The sequence below is a fragment of the Trachinotus anak genome, unplaced genomic scaffold, assembly GCF_046630095.1.
Source record: "Trachinotus anak isolate AG129_WGS33_773 ecotype Australia unplaced genomic scaffold, CSIRO_AGI_Tana_v1 ptg000011l, whole genome shotgun sequence".
Taxonomy (NCBI): Eukaryota; Metazoa; Chordata; class Actinopteri; order Carangiformes; family Carangidae; genus Trachinotus; species Trachinotus anak.
Window position 1 is genome coordinate 14,450,918 of NW_027273862.1, and position 20,824 is coordinate 14,471,741.

The 20,824-nt window shown below is 38.9% G+C and overlaps 1 protein-coding gene and 1 long non-coding RNA gene across 2 annotated transcripts; one reads left to right on the forward strand and one right to left on the reverse strand.

Annotated features, from left to right (window-relative positions):
- Positions 1-3,908, forward strand: irf8 (interferon regulatory factor 8). Its single transcript, XM_071489910.1, has 9 exons — positions 1-125; positions 249-449; positions 754-937; positions 1,194-1,288; positions 1,550-1,607; positions 2,000-2,038; positions 2,183-2,575; positions 2,724-2,839; positions 3,008-3,908. The coding sequence occupies exons 2-9, from the start codon at positions 279-281 to the stop codon at positions 3,203-3,205; spliced, it is 1,254 nt and encodes a 417-aa protein (XP_071346011.1). The 5' UTR covers positions 1-125; positions 249-278; the 3' UTR covers positions 3,206-3,908.
- A 6,073-nt stretch (positions 3,909-9,981) lies between these two features.
- Positions 9,982-19,725, reverse strand: LOC139628446 (uncharacterized). Its single transcript, XR_011692781.1, has 3 exons — positions 19,665-19,725; positions 15,814-16,035; positions 9,982-10,464 (listed from the first exon to the last, which is right to left on the reverse strand). It is a non-coding gene; the product is annotated as an uncharacterized lncRNA (long non-coding RNA).
- Positions 19,726-20,824: the final 1,099 nt, after the last annotated feature.

Sequence of the window (20,824 nt, forward strand, 5' to 3'; positions counted from 1 at the left end):
GGAGCGCATTAAACTGGATGCGTGTGTGCCTGTCATAGCTCACTTGAATAAATCTTACAGTAAGAAGTCAGTCAGCCTCTCAGGATAACACACACAGAGCCAAAAGCTCAGCTCCTTACCAAACTGTAAGTGCTTCTACTTTTATATAAATAATTTAATTAATTAATTATTATATTATCTTAAAAAATATATCTTAAAAGTAAGTAGTGATATTTTGTATACTATTGAATTATCTCCTCGTCATTTAGGTACAAGCTAACAAATCCAAAAACATCAAGATGTCAAACTCGGGAGGTCGGAGACTGAAGCAGTGGCTGATGGAGCAGATCCAGAGTGGTCAGTACTCTGGGCTGCTGTGGGAGGATGAAAGCCGCACCATGTTCCGAATCCCATGGAAACACGCAGGGAAACAGGATTACAACCAAGAAGTAGACGCGTCCATTTTTAAGGTTTGGCAGCACTCTTGTGTAGTCCCATGGAGAGATTAGTGTAGATTAGTGTAGATTAGTGTAGATTAGTGTAGATGGAGTTTTGGTTTTGCGAGGCGCTGCAGGTAAAACCAAAACCTTGTTAATAAATCGTGGTGGATATGACTGGCCTGCGCTTCTTCAAGGCTGGTTCTTTTCTTGCTTGCTTTCTTTCTTTCTTTCTTGTAAGGACATTTGAAAAAGAGGACCAGCTTCAAGTTTATTTTTTGAAGTGTTTACAGTATTTTATAATACCATAGTTAATGTTTAGTCTTTCCCTCCACAGGCCTGGGCTGTGTTTAAAGGCAAGTTTAAGGAGGGGGACAAGGCTGAGCCTGCCACATGGAAGACCAGACTCCGCTGTGCGCTAAATAAAAGTCCTGACTTTGAGGAGGTGACGGAAAGGTCGCAGCTGGACATCTCTGAACCCTATAAAGTTTACCGCATTGTGCCCGAAGAAGAACAGAAGCGTGAGTTTGTGTTATTGTGGCTTTTGTGTCTCTATTGTAGTCTTCTTTGAGATTTGAACGACTGATGTCTTCAAAACCAGCACTGATGACCTTTAACAGACATAAGGCATATTGCTGCACTGTAAATTATCATTAGATAATGCATGTTGCAGAAGAAAACCCCTGCATTCCCTATGAATCATCAAGACAGTGCAGCAGGTAAAACCACTGTTTGTACCATGAAAAAAATCACAATGTACTATTATTTCGCCCACAGATGGAAAAAACTCAATGATGGCCATGACAGCTACCACCAGCTCTGGTGATATCACTGACTGCAGCCCTACAGAAATAGAAGAGCTCATTAAAGAGGTGAGACTGCTTCTCATTGTAAACCATACACTTTATCTCTCACCTCTCTCCTGCTGCCTGCTGTCATATCTGTTTCTAGATGCACTTCACTTTTATTGTCACTTAGCTTTTGTGTTACATTTTTTTCTCTGACCACACTCTGCTGCCTCCTCCAACACTTGCTGCGCAGTGCATACACACCCTCCCGCTTGATCTTCATGTTTATGAAGTGCACAAAGGTGCTTTGCTGACAACAACATATTGTATCGTTGTATTTTGCAGGAAGAAGGCTGTAGCATCCAGGCCAGTCCAGAATATTGGTCCCAAGGCAGCATCAATGGTAAGAAAACTTTTCTACCCACTCATTAAATACAGCTATTCACAGCTCTGTCAGTGTTGTTGTTCTATGTTTGTCTGGGCATCTCTGCCTTTTGTCTCATCTCTCAAGCAAGACTGTTAGTTTCATCTTCATGAGATTGGCTTTAATGTCTTTGCGAATAACCACAGTGGAAAACTCAGTGACAGCTGTGGGTGCTAAATAGAGGTTATTTGCTTGTCTGTTGAATTCTGCAATGGAAGTATTGACTAACATCCTGTTGAACTTTGCTGACTAAGTTGATTATTTCTTTGGGAGATTGTGCTAATGAATTTTTGATGATGCAGCAAAATAATGACATGACACTGTGGTCATGTCCACTGTGTTAAAAATTGCCTTCCTCCTGTAATTCACAGCTTTCCCACTGCATCAGGACCCTTTGCCATCAGGCTCAGGTATTTTTTTTTATATCATAATAACATCAGGTCTATGGTTAAGCATTGCTATTGATAATGGAACAAATGGAGTATAACCTGTAGTGTACATACTTTATATCATTATTTTTATAACCTTTGCACTTTACATGTTCTCCTCTCCAGCTTTCTCCCAAATGATGATAAATTTCTACTATGGAGGAAAGCTGATGCAGAACACACTGGTTACTCATCCAGAAGGCTGCAGGATTTCCCCACAACAGCACCTGGGTCGTAGCACCCTCTACAGTTCAGAGAGCATGCAGAGTGTTCATTTTCCCCCTGCTGAGCTCATCGAGTTTGACCGCCAGCGCCATGTTACGCGCAAATTGCTGGGCCACCTAGAGAGAGGTGTGTTGGTCCGTGCTAACCAAGAGGGCATCTTCATCAAAAGGCTGTGCCAGAGCCGTGTCTTCTGGAGTGGGCTGGGAGAAGTGGGCTCACAATACAGCCCCATGCCTTGTAAACTTGAGAGGGATGCTGTAGTGAAGATTTTTGACACAGGAAGGTTTCTTCAAGGTAAGCCAAGTATTTGGAAGCTCAATGGAGTCAAAATCAATGCAAAACACATACATTTCTTATCAATGATTAAATCAAGCAAAATGATGATGTAGGATTAATAATTTACATTGTCTAAACAGCTGTTCACATACTTTTTCTGTTCCAGCTCTACAGCTGTACCAGGAGGGTCAGTTTCCTGCGCCTGATCCGACAGTGACTCTGTGTTTTGGAGAGGAGCTCCATGATCTCAACAATGCCAAGAGCAAACTGGTCATTGTGCAGGTAAGACCAGTCAAGTTGTAATGTATCTCACTCGGACATTTGGCTGATTGAGAAACATAAATATCTGTGTTTTTCAGCTTGAGACTGGGGTCTTGCCACTTTGCTGAGGCAGAAAACGACATCACTATAAATAAAAACACCTGTTTCTGTGTCCTCTCCCTTTGGCAGATCACTATGGTGAACTGCCAGCACCTGCTGGAGGCAGTGAACATGCGCCGCTCCCAGCCTTACTGCAACAACCCAAACCTGGATATGTCTGATGCTGTGGCCAGTGACCAGATGGCCCGCATCTACCAGGACCTGTGCAGCTACACTGGACCCCAGAGGTCAGCCTGCTACAGGGACAACATGCCTATCACTGCCTGAACTGTGAGCTCTTCAGCGAGTACAAGACAAAATGTACAACATATTAGGGACATTCCTTATTTTCCTGACATACACTGACAAGATGAATTCACATAAAAGCCATTATCACAATTGGTTTGGACTGTTTTTAAATAATTAACAGTCTCAGTGGAGACATAAAGATAAGAAAGAGCAATGAGGCTATAGTGCAAAATTGGGATGTCACTAATAGTTGTATATTAAGTCATGTTTGTACTCATTTATGTATAGTGCTAACACAAACTGTGTAACCTCTGCTTTATTATTACAAGACATTGTGAAAAAGTATTTTATTTTCAGAAATGACACAGAACTGGTGACTTTATTAACAAATCTTTCATATTTCTAAATACTATAACTCCAACTCTTTATGGTATGACAATTTAGGCAATTTAGTTCTCACAACTGCAGTTTAGTACAACATGCATCATCTTCTATGTTGTTGTTTTTGCACTTGAGTCACTTCCTTATGTGATAACCATTTGAACAGAACAAATAGAAATTTTCTCAGATATTTTTGTATTTTTACAGTAAATAATAAATCTTTACATGAGTTGATAAAGACTGCATGGAATTTAAATGCAATGTGGCATTATATTACAGATAGGTTTTACTATCAGTTTTACTTGACCTTTATGTCATAATTTTTTATAAACTTTCTAATAAAACTATGTTTACACTTAAAGATACATGTGCTTGTCTTGATATATCCATATTTTTATATTAATTGATTTTAAGTGTTGAATTATTATTAAATTGCTCTCAACAATTTTCTAAAGCATACTAAAGGCTTTTTGGAATTTTGACAGGCAGTCATTTCAATCACTCAAGTCATCTATATAGTATTAAAATCAGGTGTAGAACAGTGCTTTCCACTTATGGTGTAACAGCATAGCCACACAAGGATAACAACTCCGACAACAACGAAAGTAAACCAGATATTTGTGGTGAATTATCATCCTCATGCAAGCCCCTGCAACTTGATTGCAAAGCTGTACTTAAATACCGAACACTGGTGCAAATTAGATGGGAAATAACATTTAAAAACAAGTAATTCTGCACAGTGTTTTCAGCATATTTTCTGTCTACTTGTTTCTGTGCTTGAGTGACTTTATATCACGCTTGATGGATGAAACATTCAAATCTACAGTACTGTTTTAATGCCTGCACTGTTAAACCAAATAGAAAGTTCTAAATACCTTATGCATAATTTCATCAACATGTCCCCATAATTTAGTCCAGCATTAAGAATCTTGGTAGATATAGCATGTTGATTAGCTATATATAATATAGCTCTTGTGGTTTGAACAACGCTTGGCTGCACAAAATACAAATTTCTGTGAGGTTGAAGAAGAGGTTAAAGCAAATTTCACATTATTCTGGACATATTATCATATTATCTCGGACAATGAGGAATTACTAAAGCAAAATCTTAAAAAGGTACTCAGTGATTTTGTCATCTCAGTGGTAACAACAAAACACTTTGCAGTTTACAGGGAACTCCTCCACTACTGAGAGTGTCATTTAATATGGACACATTCTGTTTATTACTCCAGCTTAGGAATGATGAAATCAAAATGCTGCATGAAACTAAAAGAAGGATCTAGGCCACCTAAGATAGGGAAACTGACAGACAAGGCCCTTATCATATCTCTGGTGAGTAACAGACAAAGGAGAAAAGACAAGACTAGCTGGTCCCAGATGATTAAATGAGTCAGAGTGAGACAATGGCATCCTTTCATCTTCTGCTTCTTTATCCCTTCTTCATCATAATTGTCTCATACAGTTGGTCATCAAAAACCAGGGGTAGATGACAGTGTCATCTCGCACGTCAAACTCAGTGCATGATGGCAATATTGGCAGGGAAGCGGGTACAACATGTTTGGACTTAAGCAGTTTGTAGACACACACACGCGCGTGTGCGCACATGCACACACACATACACACATGCACACAAACACACACACACACACACACACATGCACACAAACACACACGCACACACACACACACAAACAAACACAACACAAAGAAACAGTTTCAGTTCCTGATTACAAGAGACATGGTTTTCTAATGGCCATTATAAATGCTCTCATACTGTACATATATCACTGCTCTAATGTGAAATCCAAACTGAGAAAAGGTTTGGATTTGAAAACTGCCTGAAAGCTTAAAGGTTGAATACAAAATAAATATTATTAACAAAAAAGTGCCAAAATAAATGCCAAAAAAAAAAAAAAAAAAATGCATACAGACACAAAAATAAACATGACATAACAAACACATTATAAGCCCCTTTAAGTTAAAGTAACACCTCTTGTATCCCCAGATGTGACAAATAAGTTCTATATAAACAGAATTTTTAGGAGGTTGGGTTGGGCAGGTCAGTCAGTTTGTTTCTTTTGACAAAATATGCTTTAATGACTCATACAAAGATCACATTGTGAAAGAGGTCATGTGCTCTTCATATGAAAGCTCTGGATAAAATCTTTCACTTAAATTAGAATACTTAATGAATGGTTCACTGAATAAAACCACAGGTGGAATATTGTGTCTGTTTTTGCGTAGTAGGTATGCGTGTGTATTTGAATGTGTGTGTGGTTATCTATATAGGGGAGTTCTGTCTAAGTTCCACAGAACAGGAACTTACTTCAAAAACTGTCACAGGAAACTGTCTCTACCCCCATCCCCCCAAATAACATGTCTAAGACTGGATGAACATAATGTATTTATGATACACATACAGCATTATACCATGTAATCAGGGATATAATTACTGTGTTGTGTGAATGTGGAATTACAGGCATGTACAATATCTGGATTCAGGGTTGAAAAAATATCAAAAGTCCTGAAACCTTAGAATAAAGATTGTTTTAGAGGCACAAACACAGATAAAAAATTTGAATTGTTTTGGTGCTAACTTATTCAATGAGAAGCTTTCTTGCCAAGAGTTAGATGAGAAAATCTGTGCCATTCCCATGCTGATATCCCAAATAGCTACAGCCAGCAACTATTAGCTTAGCTTAGCACAAAGCTTGGAAACAGGGAGAAACAACTGCCCTGGGTCTGTCCAAAGGTAACAAAATCAATCCACTGTACAAGCACCTCTAAAGTGAATTTTTGGCTTTAAGCTTTTGTAACGATTAAACAAATGAGATTCACATGTGTTATTTAGTTTAGATGTACTGGTATGCGGCCTGCGTCCTTGCTCCTGTAAATGTGTGTGATTTTTTTTGACAAATGTTTTTACCAATGTTTTATCTACATAATCAGACAGAGGGATGTTCCAGACGTCACAGAGAGTCAGAGTTATGCACTTAAAGGACAAGTGTCTTGATTTCATATTTTTCTTATCATCAACAAATCCCATGACAAAATCAAAACCAACAATGAACTGTTCCTATTAACAAGCATTGCCGGTGTCTTATGTCTTATTTCTCTGTGCCATAAGTTCAGTTTGTTGTTACTCCTGTTTGAGTGATGTTTAAAGTTATTATTTTTTGGGCTTTTATGCCTTTATTATAGTTCAGTGGAGACTGACAGGAAAGGGGGTAGAGAGGGGAATGACATGCAGGAAAGAATCGGACCAATGGGGAGTCGAACCGGTGCCCGCCTGCTAAGAGCGTCTTTGTGCCCAAATGGTATGCGCCCTAACCACTCGACTACCGGGCCGCCCTGAGTGATGTTTAAATGTGTAATGTTTGCAAAAATCTACAGTGTCCAGCTATCTTAGTAAACAATTTAACCTTTTTGAAAACTGTAAGTGTATTTTAGATACTAGTTTTTGAGGATTGAAGTCTTTTGAAGGTACGACTGGCCTCTGTGCTGAAAACCACAGATACAATAGGGAAGCCAGAAATTATTTAGAGATGGGCTAACATATTGTTGGGTTTGGCCTTTGTTTATAATGTTTTGACAATAACAAACATATGGAATAACACCAGCCTTATCCTTAAACAGCCAACCTTATGGTGACTCAAAACCTCTGCTATTACTTCCCTTGTGTATTTCCATGGTGGGAGACTATAAACATCTACCCTATTTCTATTACAACAGAAAATATTGTAATTTGTACTCCACAATATTCACCTAGCACCTCCAGATAGACACGTTTTACACAAATAACATGGGATGAGCCCAGATTTTCAGCAAGACAGCAAAATATGATGTAGTTAGACCAGAGGACTATATTTCTTAGAGTTTAATGCCATGATCTCTAGCTATGATAGGGTTAAGTCCCGGTCAGTCAGGAGGTGCAGGTTGCAGTTGGTGGGAAGAGACAGTAAAAACTGTAAAGTAAAACCCGGGGATGGCGATGGAGGAAGAACCATTTTTCAGAAAGAGTACTTTTACTTCTGATGCTCAGTTTCTTGGAAACGCTTTTATACTTTTACTTTTGGATTTTGAGTATCACTTTTAAACAAAATGTGGTGTTATGGTATTTGCACTTTTACTTAAATTCAAGATTTGATTTTTTTCCCACCTCTGCGGGAAGTATGACAAGAGGAGAAGGATGCACTTGCTTGTGTGAATTTCTGCTAACAGAGTCCCTTTTTCTGCTCACATTTTCAATGTCTGCAATGTGGTTCTCTTTGTATTGCAACATCTCTTTGTGGCGTCTGAGGCTTCCCACAATAAACCATTAGCGACAAGTGACAAACAGAACTGATGTTGCCAACATTCGTAACCATGGTCATCTGCCCCATAACATTTAAATCTATTGCTCTACAGTACAAACTTAAAGGAAGCAGCATGTGTTTCGCGAAAATCAGCGCTTCAAGGAAATTAAGCAAAAGAGGAATAACTGCAAATTGAAAGCTTTTCCCAATAGATTAAAAGGAATTACTTTGCCTTCTTGTCTTTTTTTTTTTTTTTTTTGGTTTCCTGATTTGTCTATAATGCTGACTCCTCAGTCCTTTCAAGGGTTTGGCTTTATGCTCAGCACTGGCCTTTCATTTATGCTGTTGTTATTTTCCATTGCATGTATCAGCTGGAATCTAACATGAATCATCAAGTTGTCATAAACAAGACTAGGTTAAAACCTAGTATATTGGAGGACTGAATATAGTCAATGTTACTGAGGACATTTGAAAACTGGTGTGGAATACCTTTAACTGACATCATGTCTTCATCTGGTTTCTTCTCTCTTACTCACTGTGCACTCATATGCAGTATTTTAATACAGCTGAATTCCCAATAAAGCTGTCCTTATTTACATGTTTCTCTGTTTCTGTTGTCAGGCAATGGAACAAGTTAGAAATAGTGACTGAAACACAGCCCATTAAGACCACATGTTAATGTACAAACCATTTCACTGCACTGCTAAAATCCTGATTTTAAAACCATGTCATCGTCTGACAAAATCCCCAAACACATGAATTAAAGACAAAAACTGTGCCATGATTTCAGCTATATTTACTTGTAAAATGATCACTCAGAGAGACAGTTAGAAGCAACAGATTATCTTTCTATATAGATTATCTTGAACAGAAAATGTTTATTGTTGTGCTGACGCACAGTAAGCATATTGTCTCATTTTCGGTTGCTAGTGTTTCTGTTCTTTACATGCTATTCAGATCTGCTAGTTTCTTTAGCTTAGCAGTTACCGATGGCTTGTCTCTCTCCCTCCCTCTCTCCTGCTCTCTCTTTCTCTGTGTGTTCAGTTATTCCTCTGCTACCTTTAGTAATTATGGTACATGTAATGAAAGCAGTTTATTGCTGAAACGGAGGCGAGGCTCAGTGAACTGGAAGCACTATTCCACTAGTAATAAGAAGTGTAGCCTTAAGTCCACTGTTTGCACCCATACACAATCCAGCCATGTACAACGTTTATATCCTGTAGGCTGTAAATGCCCCCTAATAGAACCTGTTTGTGCCAATTTATTTTGAAAGAGCTACGGCCGATGGGGACCATTGTACTCTGTCACATGGCATTCAGCTGACCAATGGTGGAGTTATGATCAGTCAGTCAGTCATGGGTATTTGTGATTATAGGGCTGGCCCCGCTGTTGTGGTCCTGCCAAAAATACATTCATTAAGCACACACACATATATACAGTATATTCATTTATATATGCAGCATTTTGTAAATCTAAAAAATGTCTTCAACCATTTAATGGTTATAATGACTATAATTATAGACCTCATCAATAAATGGTGAATAAGACAGTCCCAGGTGAATAAGACAAAATATCTGGTGGGAAATTGTGATTTACCCTGAGCAGGTTGTGTTATGCAAGCAATGGTGTTGAAGGCGTTGGTGGTGTCTCTGGGGAGCATGCTGGTTTAGAATCAGTGCGGCTGAGATGAGAATAGGCATCCAGAGAGGAACTGGAAGAGCACTGAAGACGCTGTCAGTGGAGACACAGGTGGACGGGGAGCCCACATCCTGGGACGCAGGGAGAAAGCCACCTAACCACACATGTTGTGTACACACATGCACACACACCATGGTAGCCACTCATCAAGGATCATATCCTCTAATCAGTATCAGTTCATGTCCTCCAAGCCAGAGGTCCCTGTGGCCTCGCACCTAAGGAGGTCTCCCGCAGGGTTCATTTTGTTGGCTAAAGAGCTGTACAAACTGACAGAAATTAACATACGACTACTTTAAATCTTCAATCAACATCCATTTTGAAGGCAACAAGATAAGTTTATAGAAATACGCAAAAATGGGAAATTGTGTGACGTGGCAGGAAGGATTTGACATGTAAAAATGAAGAGAAGGAAGTTTGCTGATTTACGGGAAAGTCATTTATTGTAACCTGCCATCAGTTTAAAAATATCATAACATCAACATCAATCTGCCTTCCCTCAGTGTTCATAGTCTTACAGTTTCAAACATGTGATTAGCTGGTGGTCAGGGCCTCAAAAGCAAAAAGGTTATTTTTGTAGACATTTTTCTGAGATAGTTTTAATTTCAGTGACTTATATATGACTGATCTTTGGATTTGGGTCACATCAGTAAATAGGTAAAGTAATATAATAAATAATAACATACATGTAAACTCTATTAGTACAACATCTAAAGTGACCACAGGCCTGGATTAAAGGTTACTTTTCAGACAGGAAACTGGCCACAATGCATCTACATCAGCCAGGGAAGGGACAACTAAAAAGTTCATTAGCTTGTGTCCTGGTTGGTGCACTCTGACTAGAGTGATCCCTGACCGCCTGATCTCTCTCTGGACAGGCAACACAGGAAGGAGCCCAGGAAGATGATCCAGCACACAACTTCTCCCCTAAAAAGAGGAACATTCAATATACAGACCCACTGCAGAAAAGATTTAGACAATTCAAGCTTTGGCTTATGGGAGTGAAACATGAATGGGATGGGAATTCACCTTGTTGTGGTGAGAATTGCATTAAATGTTTGGAAACACTTTTTCACTGACATGAAAGTTTTAGATCAGAGGAAACACATAACTCAAAGTTGTTCTTCTTTTTCTGTACTTAGCTCACTTTTGCAAAACTATTCACACAGTCAGCACTACAGCAGTGAGTCTGGATGAAGCTGTCACTTCATTGCTTTGATTGAAAATGTCGACCATCATCTCTTTCAAAATGCATGAAATGAAACTAAAATGCCACCAAAGCTCTGCTTATTTACAGCCCATTTTTGCACATTTCCATACCATTTTAGAAACTGTTAAATTTACCTTCAAAGCCCAATAATCAGCACAAAATTACTCTAAATTACATGCTACATTCTGATAACTGTATGGGACCATATGGTGTTTTACTGTTTCTCTCCTAGTCACAGAGTGGTTTTCAGGCCCATCCCAGGACAGTGTCACCTGTCCATCCACCTTACTCTCCATTCCTCAGCCCCAAAGAGGAATTATTTTCCTCTTGGAGGTGGAAAGTTTATGATCACTAGCCGCATGATCTGAATGATCAGATGTCCCTCTTTGACACAATGAATGCTTGATGTCTGGAAAGATCTACAGAGGATTGCCAGGACGGCTCAGGCTGCAAAAAGATTCTTTCACATGTAAAGAGAACATAGGTTGTGATTAGGATGAGAACTTGTGGTCAAATGCAGAAGACAGGGTTTTCCGTTATATATATCTGTAGCTATTTTATGCATGTTGCGAATATGTATAGTTTTTTTTTTTTGCATTACTGTAGTTTCATTTTTTGCACTATTTGCTTCTGCATACTGCAGCATTTCTGATTAATTTCTCTGATATATAGTGAAAGGTAGCACAATCTATGCAATAAAGAAATAATTACTTTCTCTTTGTTGTAATGATATCTTCGTTTTTGTCAAATAAATAAAGCAAATGAATAAAAGATACTTCAAAGATAATTGTGATCCATGTTATAATACCACCTGTTGTTTGAGTTTGTAGGTCACTGTGCAATGAGAACAAAGTTTTCTTGCTGGAAGGCAAATGTTGTCACTGTTCTGGTACAAGAGTTGGTTCTGAAATATGGATGAAAGTTTAAGTGTGTGATTAACTGCTGTGCTGAGCTACATAATGGTAAAGACAACTGTGTGAGTTTTGCAGTATAGAGAAATGTGATAAAAAAAAATTTTAAACTTCTACAATCTACAATGAGGGAATTTACAGATGGATCCTTTAAGATGGTTTAACTCAGACACAAAACACCTTTGGTGCAGTGTGTAGACTATTAGCACAGAAATACCGATAAGTTGTTTATTACTAACATCAATGCATGGTGTACTTCTGTTTCAAGTTCAAGTAAAACAAAACTTATCAAAAGAAAAAGAAGGTGATGGATGTTGAAGTGGAGGGGAAGACCAGGGTGGGGTAACAGTCCCTGGGGAACCTGTGCCGGGGAGCTTGAGAGCTGTATCGACACCTCACAGCCTAGTGCTCACTGTATGTGTGTGTGTGTGTGCATGCAAAGCACTGAAGTGACGGGATGTGGGTAGCCAGAAAGGTGATAGCTGTGAGGCAACAGACAGATACCTGAGAAACAGAATTACTGCTGTCTCAACATATATTGAAAACTGACATCAATATTTTGGGGCAAAATACTCATCACTTGCTAAAAAATACTTACACTTTCCAACAAAATTACTCATGTTTCATGATTTTGTTGTTGGTTACACACAAAAGGGCTAACACAAGCATATTTACACTGAGACATTTTGTAGACATTATTATTTTTTGGGCCTTAAAACATGTTTTAGTTTGCTTTTTTGTATGATTTGTGGTTGTTAATTGATTGAGCAACAAAATCTTTGTGGTTTGGAACCTTGTTTCCAACAATACCGTTAAACCGACTGTATAAGTCACATTGATTACACAACCTTTTTCTGAGCAAGAAGCCACACACTGGCCAGACAACAGGTGCTGCTGGGATGGAGATTATTTAAAGTTGCTCTAAAATGGTTCCAGTACAGCTGAAGGAGCCTGTGAGCCACATGCCTTAATAGAAAGTACAGTGGCAGTACATACTTCCCCCTTTGAAATGCCAAAATCCAAACATGATCATCACATGAGTGAGGTGGAATTACCTGTTAATGCGCAACTAATATAATACATACAGCTTATTTATTTTATTTTTTGAGTGTCATTTGGTAATTATAGTAGACCTACTGTGTCACCATAGATTTATAGGTTACACAATGATGAACATGAAGCACTTATAAAAATGTACATAAAAATATTAGGATTGTTGGAGGGAAACCTAAGAGAAAATCTAGCAGACAGGAGAAATTATGAACAATTTGCATGTGTAAAAGCAGCAACCCGATGAGGGGTTTGAATGTATTTTTATCACAAGATTTGCATGATAGTGTGCTCTGCCGTGCCCCCTCGAAGGACAGAAGAGGTACCAGTCCTGACAATCACTGAAGCAGATCCGGTATGGCTAGTTAACCATGATGGTTTGCACAGTTTACAGCTCACATCAATGGAGAGCGCACAGGGGAAAATCCTACTTATGTAACTTAGGGCAAAAAGCAAGGGTCATGTCATAAGAGCGCTCAAAAGCATGAGAAGGAAATAGTGAAACTTGTGAAAAAGAGGAAATAGCTTATTGTTAGTAGATGAGGTATTGCTTAAAAAGATTTAGTTTGTAATATTATTTCTAATTTTCTTTTCATTGTGTTTTTGCTTTTAGCACTGAATGAAAGGCCAGTAACTTGGAAAATACCACACCAATCTACTACAGCTTTGTATTGCCATCTAGTGGCATTACAAAGACAAAGCTTTTTTACACAGTTACATTTTGTTGCATACATGTTGGTTAAAGGTTATGGTAAAGCACTATGCCCTGGAATAAGCCACATGTAATCACAAAAGCCTTAATTCAATTAATACTGAACTATTTCTTATTAATGTTCTTTACAATCACCTCTTGGATGTCCTTTGTATATCTACACCTGTAACTTTCCCAATTTTGTTTCAGTATTCTCATGGACTTTGAGATTACCATTGAATAACGTGTAAAATCTGTGGTATCCAGTGTCTTAATAAGGTGAGTTTGGATGGAAACTACACTTTAGGTCTGCCAAAACTTGTGTTCATATTTTCTTTTCCAAATGCTGCCTTTGCTGCAACTGATAACGAACAGGTTCTGGCTCTACTTGGCAGTGTTGCTCATCTTGATGCACACTACAGTCAATTCCATTCCCTCATTTTCTAAAGTGATTCCATCAGGAAAAGCAGATTGTATCTGTCTGTAAGCTCTCTAGGCAAATTGTTTATTTGTTATTTCTGCTACATTTAAAACTAAGAGAGGTCATACACGTGACCACCACAATTATAGATATTTCCATGCAATTTCCCTGCAGAATATGTTGCACAAAATTTTTTTAAATCATGATTGTAACTATGATCATAACATTTATACATGTAGCTCAAGAATATGAAAGAAATCACAGTGATTCTGTGACATTGTCTGCAACAAGCACATATTTTATAGCTTTAGTGTGGCTGTATTGTAAGAGAAGCTTATGTCGTGTTTATGCAGTGTTGCTGCCTTTTCAACTACTGTGATCATCTCTGTCAGTCATGTCTGTTGTTATTTCAACAATTACAGTTGAGTACAAAGGAAAAGCAAACAGGAAAAAATAGATAAGGCGAGAGATTGTTGCTGTCAAAAGAGAGTTAAGAGTCTCAATGGAGATTATTAAGGGAAAGTCATTGGGGGAGGTGCACACATTAACTAAGGTTGTGGTCTTATGGAGGATATTGAAGTCTGATCTTATCTGGAAACCAGTCTTCACATAAAACCACTGCATGCTGATAACGAAACTAATTATGGTTTAGCATTAAAGTCATTGCATTTATACATAGGATTCCTATACTATTACTAATCCTATACTAGGATTTTGAAGGTAGAATCATCTGTGTTTTATGACTTTGGTATTTCTCCCCAAAAATGCATGTGTAGAATTTTGGGATTTTTTTTATCATGTTTTTTAAAAAAAAATGTTTTAATTTTTTTATTTTCTTCATCTTTTTCTTTTTCTTTTTCTTTTTACCATGTTTTAAACTTTTATTAACCTGAGACTGCTCTACATTCATTTAATGTGCCTTCCCGTCTTTTTCCATTTACTTTAATTAATGAGCCACACAGGCAGATGGTGGGCAAGCCCTGGAAGGCTCCAGCGATATCTTCCTGAGTGTTTATGTGGATTGTTTGGAAACTCTTTTTATTACTGAGTCACTCAAGGAATGACAGGCAAAATTCTCTTTCTTTCTCCTTCACTCTCTGTCACACACATTCCACGTTGAGCTTAACAATGATCTCTACCTCATCTACACCCAATTACTCACTGACCCTAATTGAATTCTTGGCAGAGAGTGCGGGTGGTGATGGCGTGCACTGAGCTAAGGACTCATCTGTCTTGGTCATTGGACCCATTAGGTAGCCCGAATGACCCATGATGTCATTATGTAGTAAAGTGGAGGAAAGTAATGGACAACATGTCTCATAACCAAGATGGTGTGTTCTTTTTATTATATATGCTACACTGATTTTAGAACTGAGCACCAGTTCCAACTTGACCACATGTCCACCTCACGGCTGTGTGAGAAAAGTTGTTTTTCAGTGTTATTTTCAGCATGAAATTGAGAGAGTTCCTTCAAAGTTTGGGGATGTGAGAGTACCTTTTGTGGTTTAAACAAGCATGTTTTCATGAGAGTGGGGCTTTTTTCTTGTCTCACGTGGAAAGAGGTTTTCAGTTATATTTTGGCGTTGCAAAACACTGCAAAGATACAGCATGAAGTCGCAGATTGAGATGGTGAAACTTACTTGACCTTGAACCCTCAAAAAGGGTTGTAGCTGCGTATGTCCTGAGAGAACATAAGCCAATGACACTACTCACAAAGTTTACCAAATCGTGTGAAATTTAGAAGATGTAGTTCTTTTATAGCTCAAACTCACAGACAGAATCACAATTACATTCTGCGTCACTGAGTGTATCACTCTGCCTTCACACGCTCTAATGACAAAGAATGTGTGTTAATGTACATGAGTGTGTAAGTATGTGATGAAGAAAAAACAAGCTGTATTTTGGGTTGCACCATATATGGCATCAGTTGTCAGTGCAGTACAATTCAGCAGGATTTGGTGAGGGGACAGCTGTAGCTTAAGATTTACTCTACCTCTTCATAAAACTCAGCCAAGGCAGCTTAGCTCTCAGCCTCATCATCATCGCATCCTGGACTGGAGAAAAAGAGTGCGGAGCAGAAGCGAGGACCTGGTCTGCCTTCAGCCTCTCCCAGGGGTGAATTATGATTTCCCGAGTAAGGCTGAACCCAGGGAAACAGCCTGAGCGGTCATTCATCAGCCTGGGTGTCTGCATCCTCCTGAACAATGTGTGACCCCTGGGCGCAAAGAGGGTCAGAAGAGGGGTGACTTCCACCTTCATGCACATACACACATATCACAATGCTTACAGACATCACCATCCTCTGCAGTAAGAGGATCTCAGGATAAACCATCTCCAACCATCTTTTTTATTTAAATTAAACAAAACAAAATCTGCATGTATATGTGTATCTGTGATGTGCCCCAACACATAGGAACAGCATCAACCATTTACTCTGAAGTTTTGCAGTTTTCATTTATCACATCTGAAGTTTTTAAGTCTCTGTATTAGTGTTACTTCATACATGGCTAGAGTTTGAGTTCTGCAAAAACTTAAAGCAGCCTAATATACAGTATAAACTGTACACCTCATCAAGAGAAACACACCCAGTAACGATCTCTGATGCAAAAGCCAGTCATATGATCTGCTTACAAAAATTTTGATTCCTCATTCCAGAAGCATATTTCTTTCAATTCTCTGATCAGAGGGCAAAGATTGCACCATCGCTGTGATCTTCATCACAGAGTGAGGCCTGGTTTTAATATATCCTGGTGCATGATACAGCTGGGAGCCTGCTGATGACCCCAGCACCACAGTGAATTGATCGTCTGCTGGTCAGATGGTCATTAAACTTGGCTGGTAGTGGGAAGGTTTATGGCACGCAGTAGACCAAGTGGCAGTATGTGGAGGGATGGGATCTATCTGTATCTCTGTCTGGGATCCTGACAGCTCTGGCTTTAGTCTGCACCCGGACCTCCTACATGCATGTCTCACTGTTTACTGCCCCCTGCCTCAAGCTCCTCCCTCTCTACACATCTATCATTTCAGTAGGACCACACACACATGTATGACATACACAAATACAAATACACATATACACATATTCTAGTAGTTATCTCATGATTATAACTTTAACCTAAAACAAAGTCTTCATACTTAATCTCTTAAACTCTTAATTATCCCTTTGAAGAAGTTACGATGAGCAAATATTGCCTCAACATTGGAAAATTATCTTCACAGGCTCCTCCAGTAAAGAAGTGTCATAGGGAGACAGATTGTTGCTCATTCCACTCGCAATTTCCTGTAATAAAAGAGCAGTTTGAGATGATGAGCTCTGAGCGAACTGATGCCAGCTCTTGATACCTGGACATCTGGGAATTCTGCCTACGTCTGATACCAGAAAATGTTGTCCACACACCGTCATCGATGGACATTTACTAGATCACATACAATTAATTGTGGTTAAATGCCTCATTTTATATTTGGCGTACAAACCACATGTACGTATGGTGTCAAAAGAACAAATCCTTATGTGTTGAGGTCTGTTTAAAAAGCAGAAAGAACCCCCCCCCCCCCCCCCCCCCCCCCCACCTTACATTTCCTTTCTTATGCTGTCCATCCATCATTAGTCAGACTAACTGCATCTCCAGGCACATACACACTCCCATAACCATAACCCTACCACTAACCCTTAAACCCAACCTTCTGCTCTCACCTTTCCCACATTAACAGACTTCCTGGGAGAGCTGGAGCTATTCTCGTCTCCTCTCTTTCTCTCTCTCTGCCTCTCTCTCAGGAAATGACTCCTATCTCAGGCTGCATGCATACTTCCATGATGTTTTTCTTTTTTCTTCTTGCACTTTTTTCACTCTGCTAACCCTTATACACTGTGAGAGCATCCATCTGTTTGGCTGGGGGAGTAGTGATCCTCTTGGTTATTTACACCTTTTATTCAGTGCAAGTGTGTGAGATAGTGGAGGGTGGAGGTCTTTTCTTGGAATAAGATGGGTGTTTTTTCACCTCTCCTCTACCACGCATTTACTAAAGAGAATCACTTGTCACTTTAAAGGTTATGTTGTGAAAGGGGTGGTTAGTTACAAAAAACATATTTTCAAGCAGATGGTTTTGTTTTTATTGTTCCAGGTTTTGAGATAATTTATTTATGTGAAACAGCCTTTGCAGTACTTGCAGTGTTGAAAAATTTGATTTTACCAAGATTAAAAATCCCCAGTCATGTTAGCAGCTTTTTGATGCAGTACTTTGGCACGTTGGTGCTTTGAGAAGATTGCTAATATTAGTATATTAACATGCTCACAATGACAATGCTTAGCATGTATAATGTTTACCAAGTTCATCATTTTAGTTCAACGTGTTAGCCTGCTAACATTTGCTAATGCACTCAACACAAAGTACAGCAGGGGCTGATGGGAATGTCTTTAGTTTTGCAGGTATTTGCACATAAAACAAAGTATTGGACATTGTTAATAAAAAGTCAAGGGACTTCCAAATTAGGACCCATGAATATTTGTTTAACATTTCCTCTTAATCCACCAAGTAGTTGTTGAGATGTTTCATTCTGAACTGAAGTACCAAGCCAACACTGCAATTCACAGAGCTGCATCGCTAAAGTAGCTAACAATTCATCAGCAACATCTCTTTCTGGAAACAGTGTCTCAGTTCCTCAAGAACGCAATATCAGCAGTTTTATAAGGGCTGTTTCTTCAGTAGAGAGTAGTTCCACGAAAATTATTCACTTAATGTTCTTTTGGAGTATTTTTGATTATCTAAAGTAAGACCACTTTCTGGAAAGGCACATTTTAGTGCTGTGAGCAGAACTAATAAAAATAAAACTCCTTTGTGAAGGAAAGATCTCAGAGATGGACATCTACAGTCCAGAGCTCCAAAAATCAAACTGTTTAAATGTTATTGTGTTTTTGTTTTTGTTTTGCATGAACTGACTCTTTAAAGGACAAATGGTGGTGGTTGCAGATTGCAACCAGGTGAATACCCCTTCCCTTACCAGTCCATTTCCAGGCATGTAGGAGAAGCTACGGTGGCCTAAAGGTTACATAAAAATGTGAAAGGTCACCACTAGAGCCAGTGTTTGATTTGTCCATTTAGGGCTACTGTAGAAACATGGCGCTACAGCATGGTGAGCTCCGTGGAAGAGGACCAGCTCTCTGTGTAGATATGAAGCACTCATTTTAAGCTAATAAAAACACAGCGATTCTTAGTTTCATTTAATTATACACTAATGAATACATAATTAGGAATATCTTTTCCGTTTTTGCCAATACATTCCCCTAAATGCCTAAATTAGTGTTGCTAAACTAATGAAGTGTTGCTAAACTAATGAAGTCTCAATCCCAGTACAAATACATTCCCTTACCCACGCTGGTTGTTTAAATAAACATAACAGCACAACTACACAGGTCTGTGGTTTTTGGCATAACATTTATCCAGGAGACAAAATGTTACATTAATGTCACTTTACATTTTCTTTGTATTTAGATTATATGACACTACAATTCTGTGTGTGTGTGTGAGAGTGTGTGCGTTTGTGTGTGTACAACAGATCTCTGTTTTCTTTTTTTCAGTCTCAGAGGGATAACCACAGCCAGTAGATTGCTGTCTTACATGAGCATTAGCACCAGGTCACACAGACAGGATGTTGATAACATCCTGCAATCTCCACCTCTCTCCCTCTTTCTCTCTTCTCTCCCTCCACCTTTGCATGTACACATTACACAAACATTCATCATTGAAGAACGAAGAAGGCAATATTTGTACAAGCAAGGGTCTACTATATGACCCTCTAACAGGTATTTACGTGCCAGATCATAAAAATAATCTTGAGATACTTACTACTTTGCTGAATCATCCAGTGTCATTCGTTTCTGATCCCACTCACTCTGGCAGACGACACTTGGTTCTTGTTTGGAAATGTTAGGAAATCCCACCATTGGCTAAGATGTTGTTTCACTCTGACTATTTACACTACGCATATACTCCCATGGAATCCAAAGTGATTGGTTTTCCAACTTACCGGAGTCATACTACCTAAATATATGCCTAAATTTATTACTCACAGTAGCGATACTGAACCCCAGAAGACATTAGATGTCAAGGTGAAAGATTTCTCATAGTGGACATTCGTCCTCATTCATAAACAATGACATGCATACATGTAGTAATGAACTCAGATTTCCAAATAAAATTTCAACTCATTGATTTTTGTGACTGCACCATTTCATTACATCATGTAGGTACTCTAAATATCTCCTGCATCATTTCATCCAAATTTCACAAAAATTTAGACTGACATACATTTTTTTTGGAAACTTTGAGTTCTCTTCTTGAAGGTAAAAAACAAATCTGGTTGTTTGAGTGATGATTTACTAAAAAATATTTTTAATAGATTCAATGGAAAAACATTGTTTGTCAATGATTGTCATCCTTATAGCTTGTTTGATGAACTACCAGTTAAGCTTACTAGATAATTTGCTGTTTCACTTATAATTTTGACACAGTGATACTCACACAGCCAGTGCCCTCTCTTTGGTGGCACCAGTGGAGTACAAGTCAAAGCTAATTAATTGTGTTATTCAACAGCTCTCAGCAGTGTTGGACAAATTTGTCCTCCGTGATCTGACATTAGACTGAGTATGAGGGTTATGCTGTGTTTACTCGCACACCTCCCGTGGGTTGGCAGCTGTCCAGCGGGCTCTGCACTGCTCAAGCCCCGTGTCGGGTCTGGCCCATAGGCAGGATCTGCTAGGCCTGATTACAATACTGTCAGAATGACAGATGAAGGTTCTAAGGAGCGCTATCTTTAGCTTTGGGTAAGGCCTCTACTACTCAAGCCTCCGCTTGGCTCTTAAGGGAAGGATGGAGGGACGAGGAGGAAGGGAAAGACGGAACAGCCGATGGAAAGTAAAAATAAGTCACTACATGGGAAGAAAGTTATGTTGTGGCATGTGGTGTTGTTTTACCAAAAAGCGGAGCAAGAGAATGTGAGGATAATG

Bases quoted from the DNA above. Each gene is read 5' to 3' on its own strand.
- irf8 (XM_071489910.1), top strand. From the start codon at position 279: ATGTCAAACTCGGGAGGTCGGAGACTGAAGCAGTGGCTGATGGAGCAG. The intron at 1,608-1,999 runs GTAAGAAAACTT...TGTAATTCACAG, and splicing joins GTCCCAAGGCAGCATCAATG to CTTTCCCACTGCATCAGGAC. The intron at 2,840-3,007 runs GTAAGACCAGTC...TCCCTTTGGCAG, and splicing joins GCAAACTGGTCATTGTGCAG to ATCACTATGGTGAACTGCCA.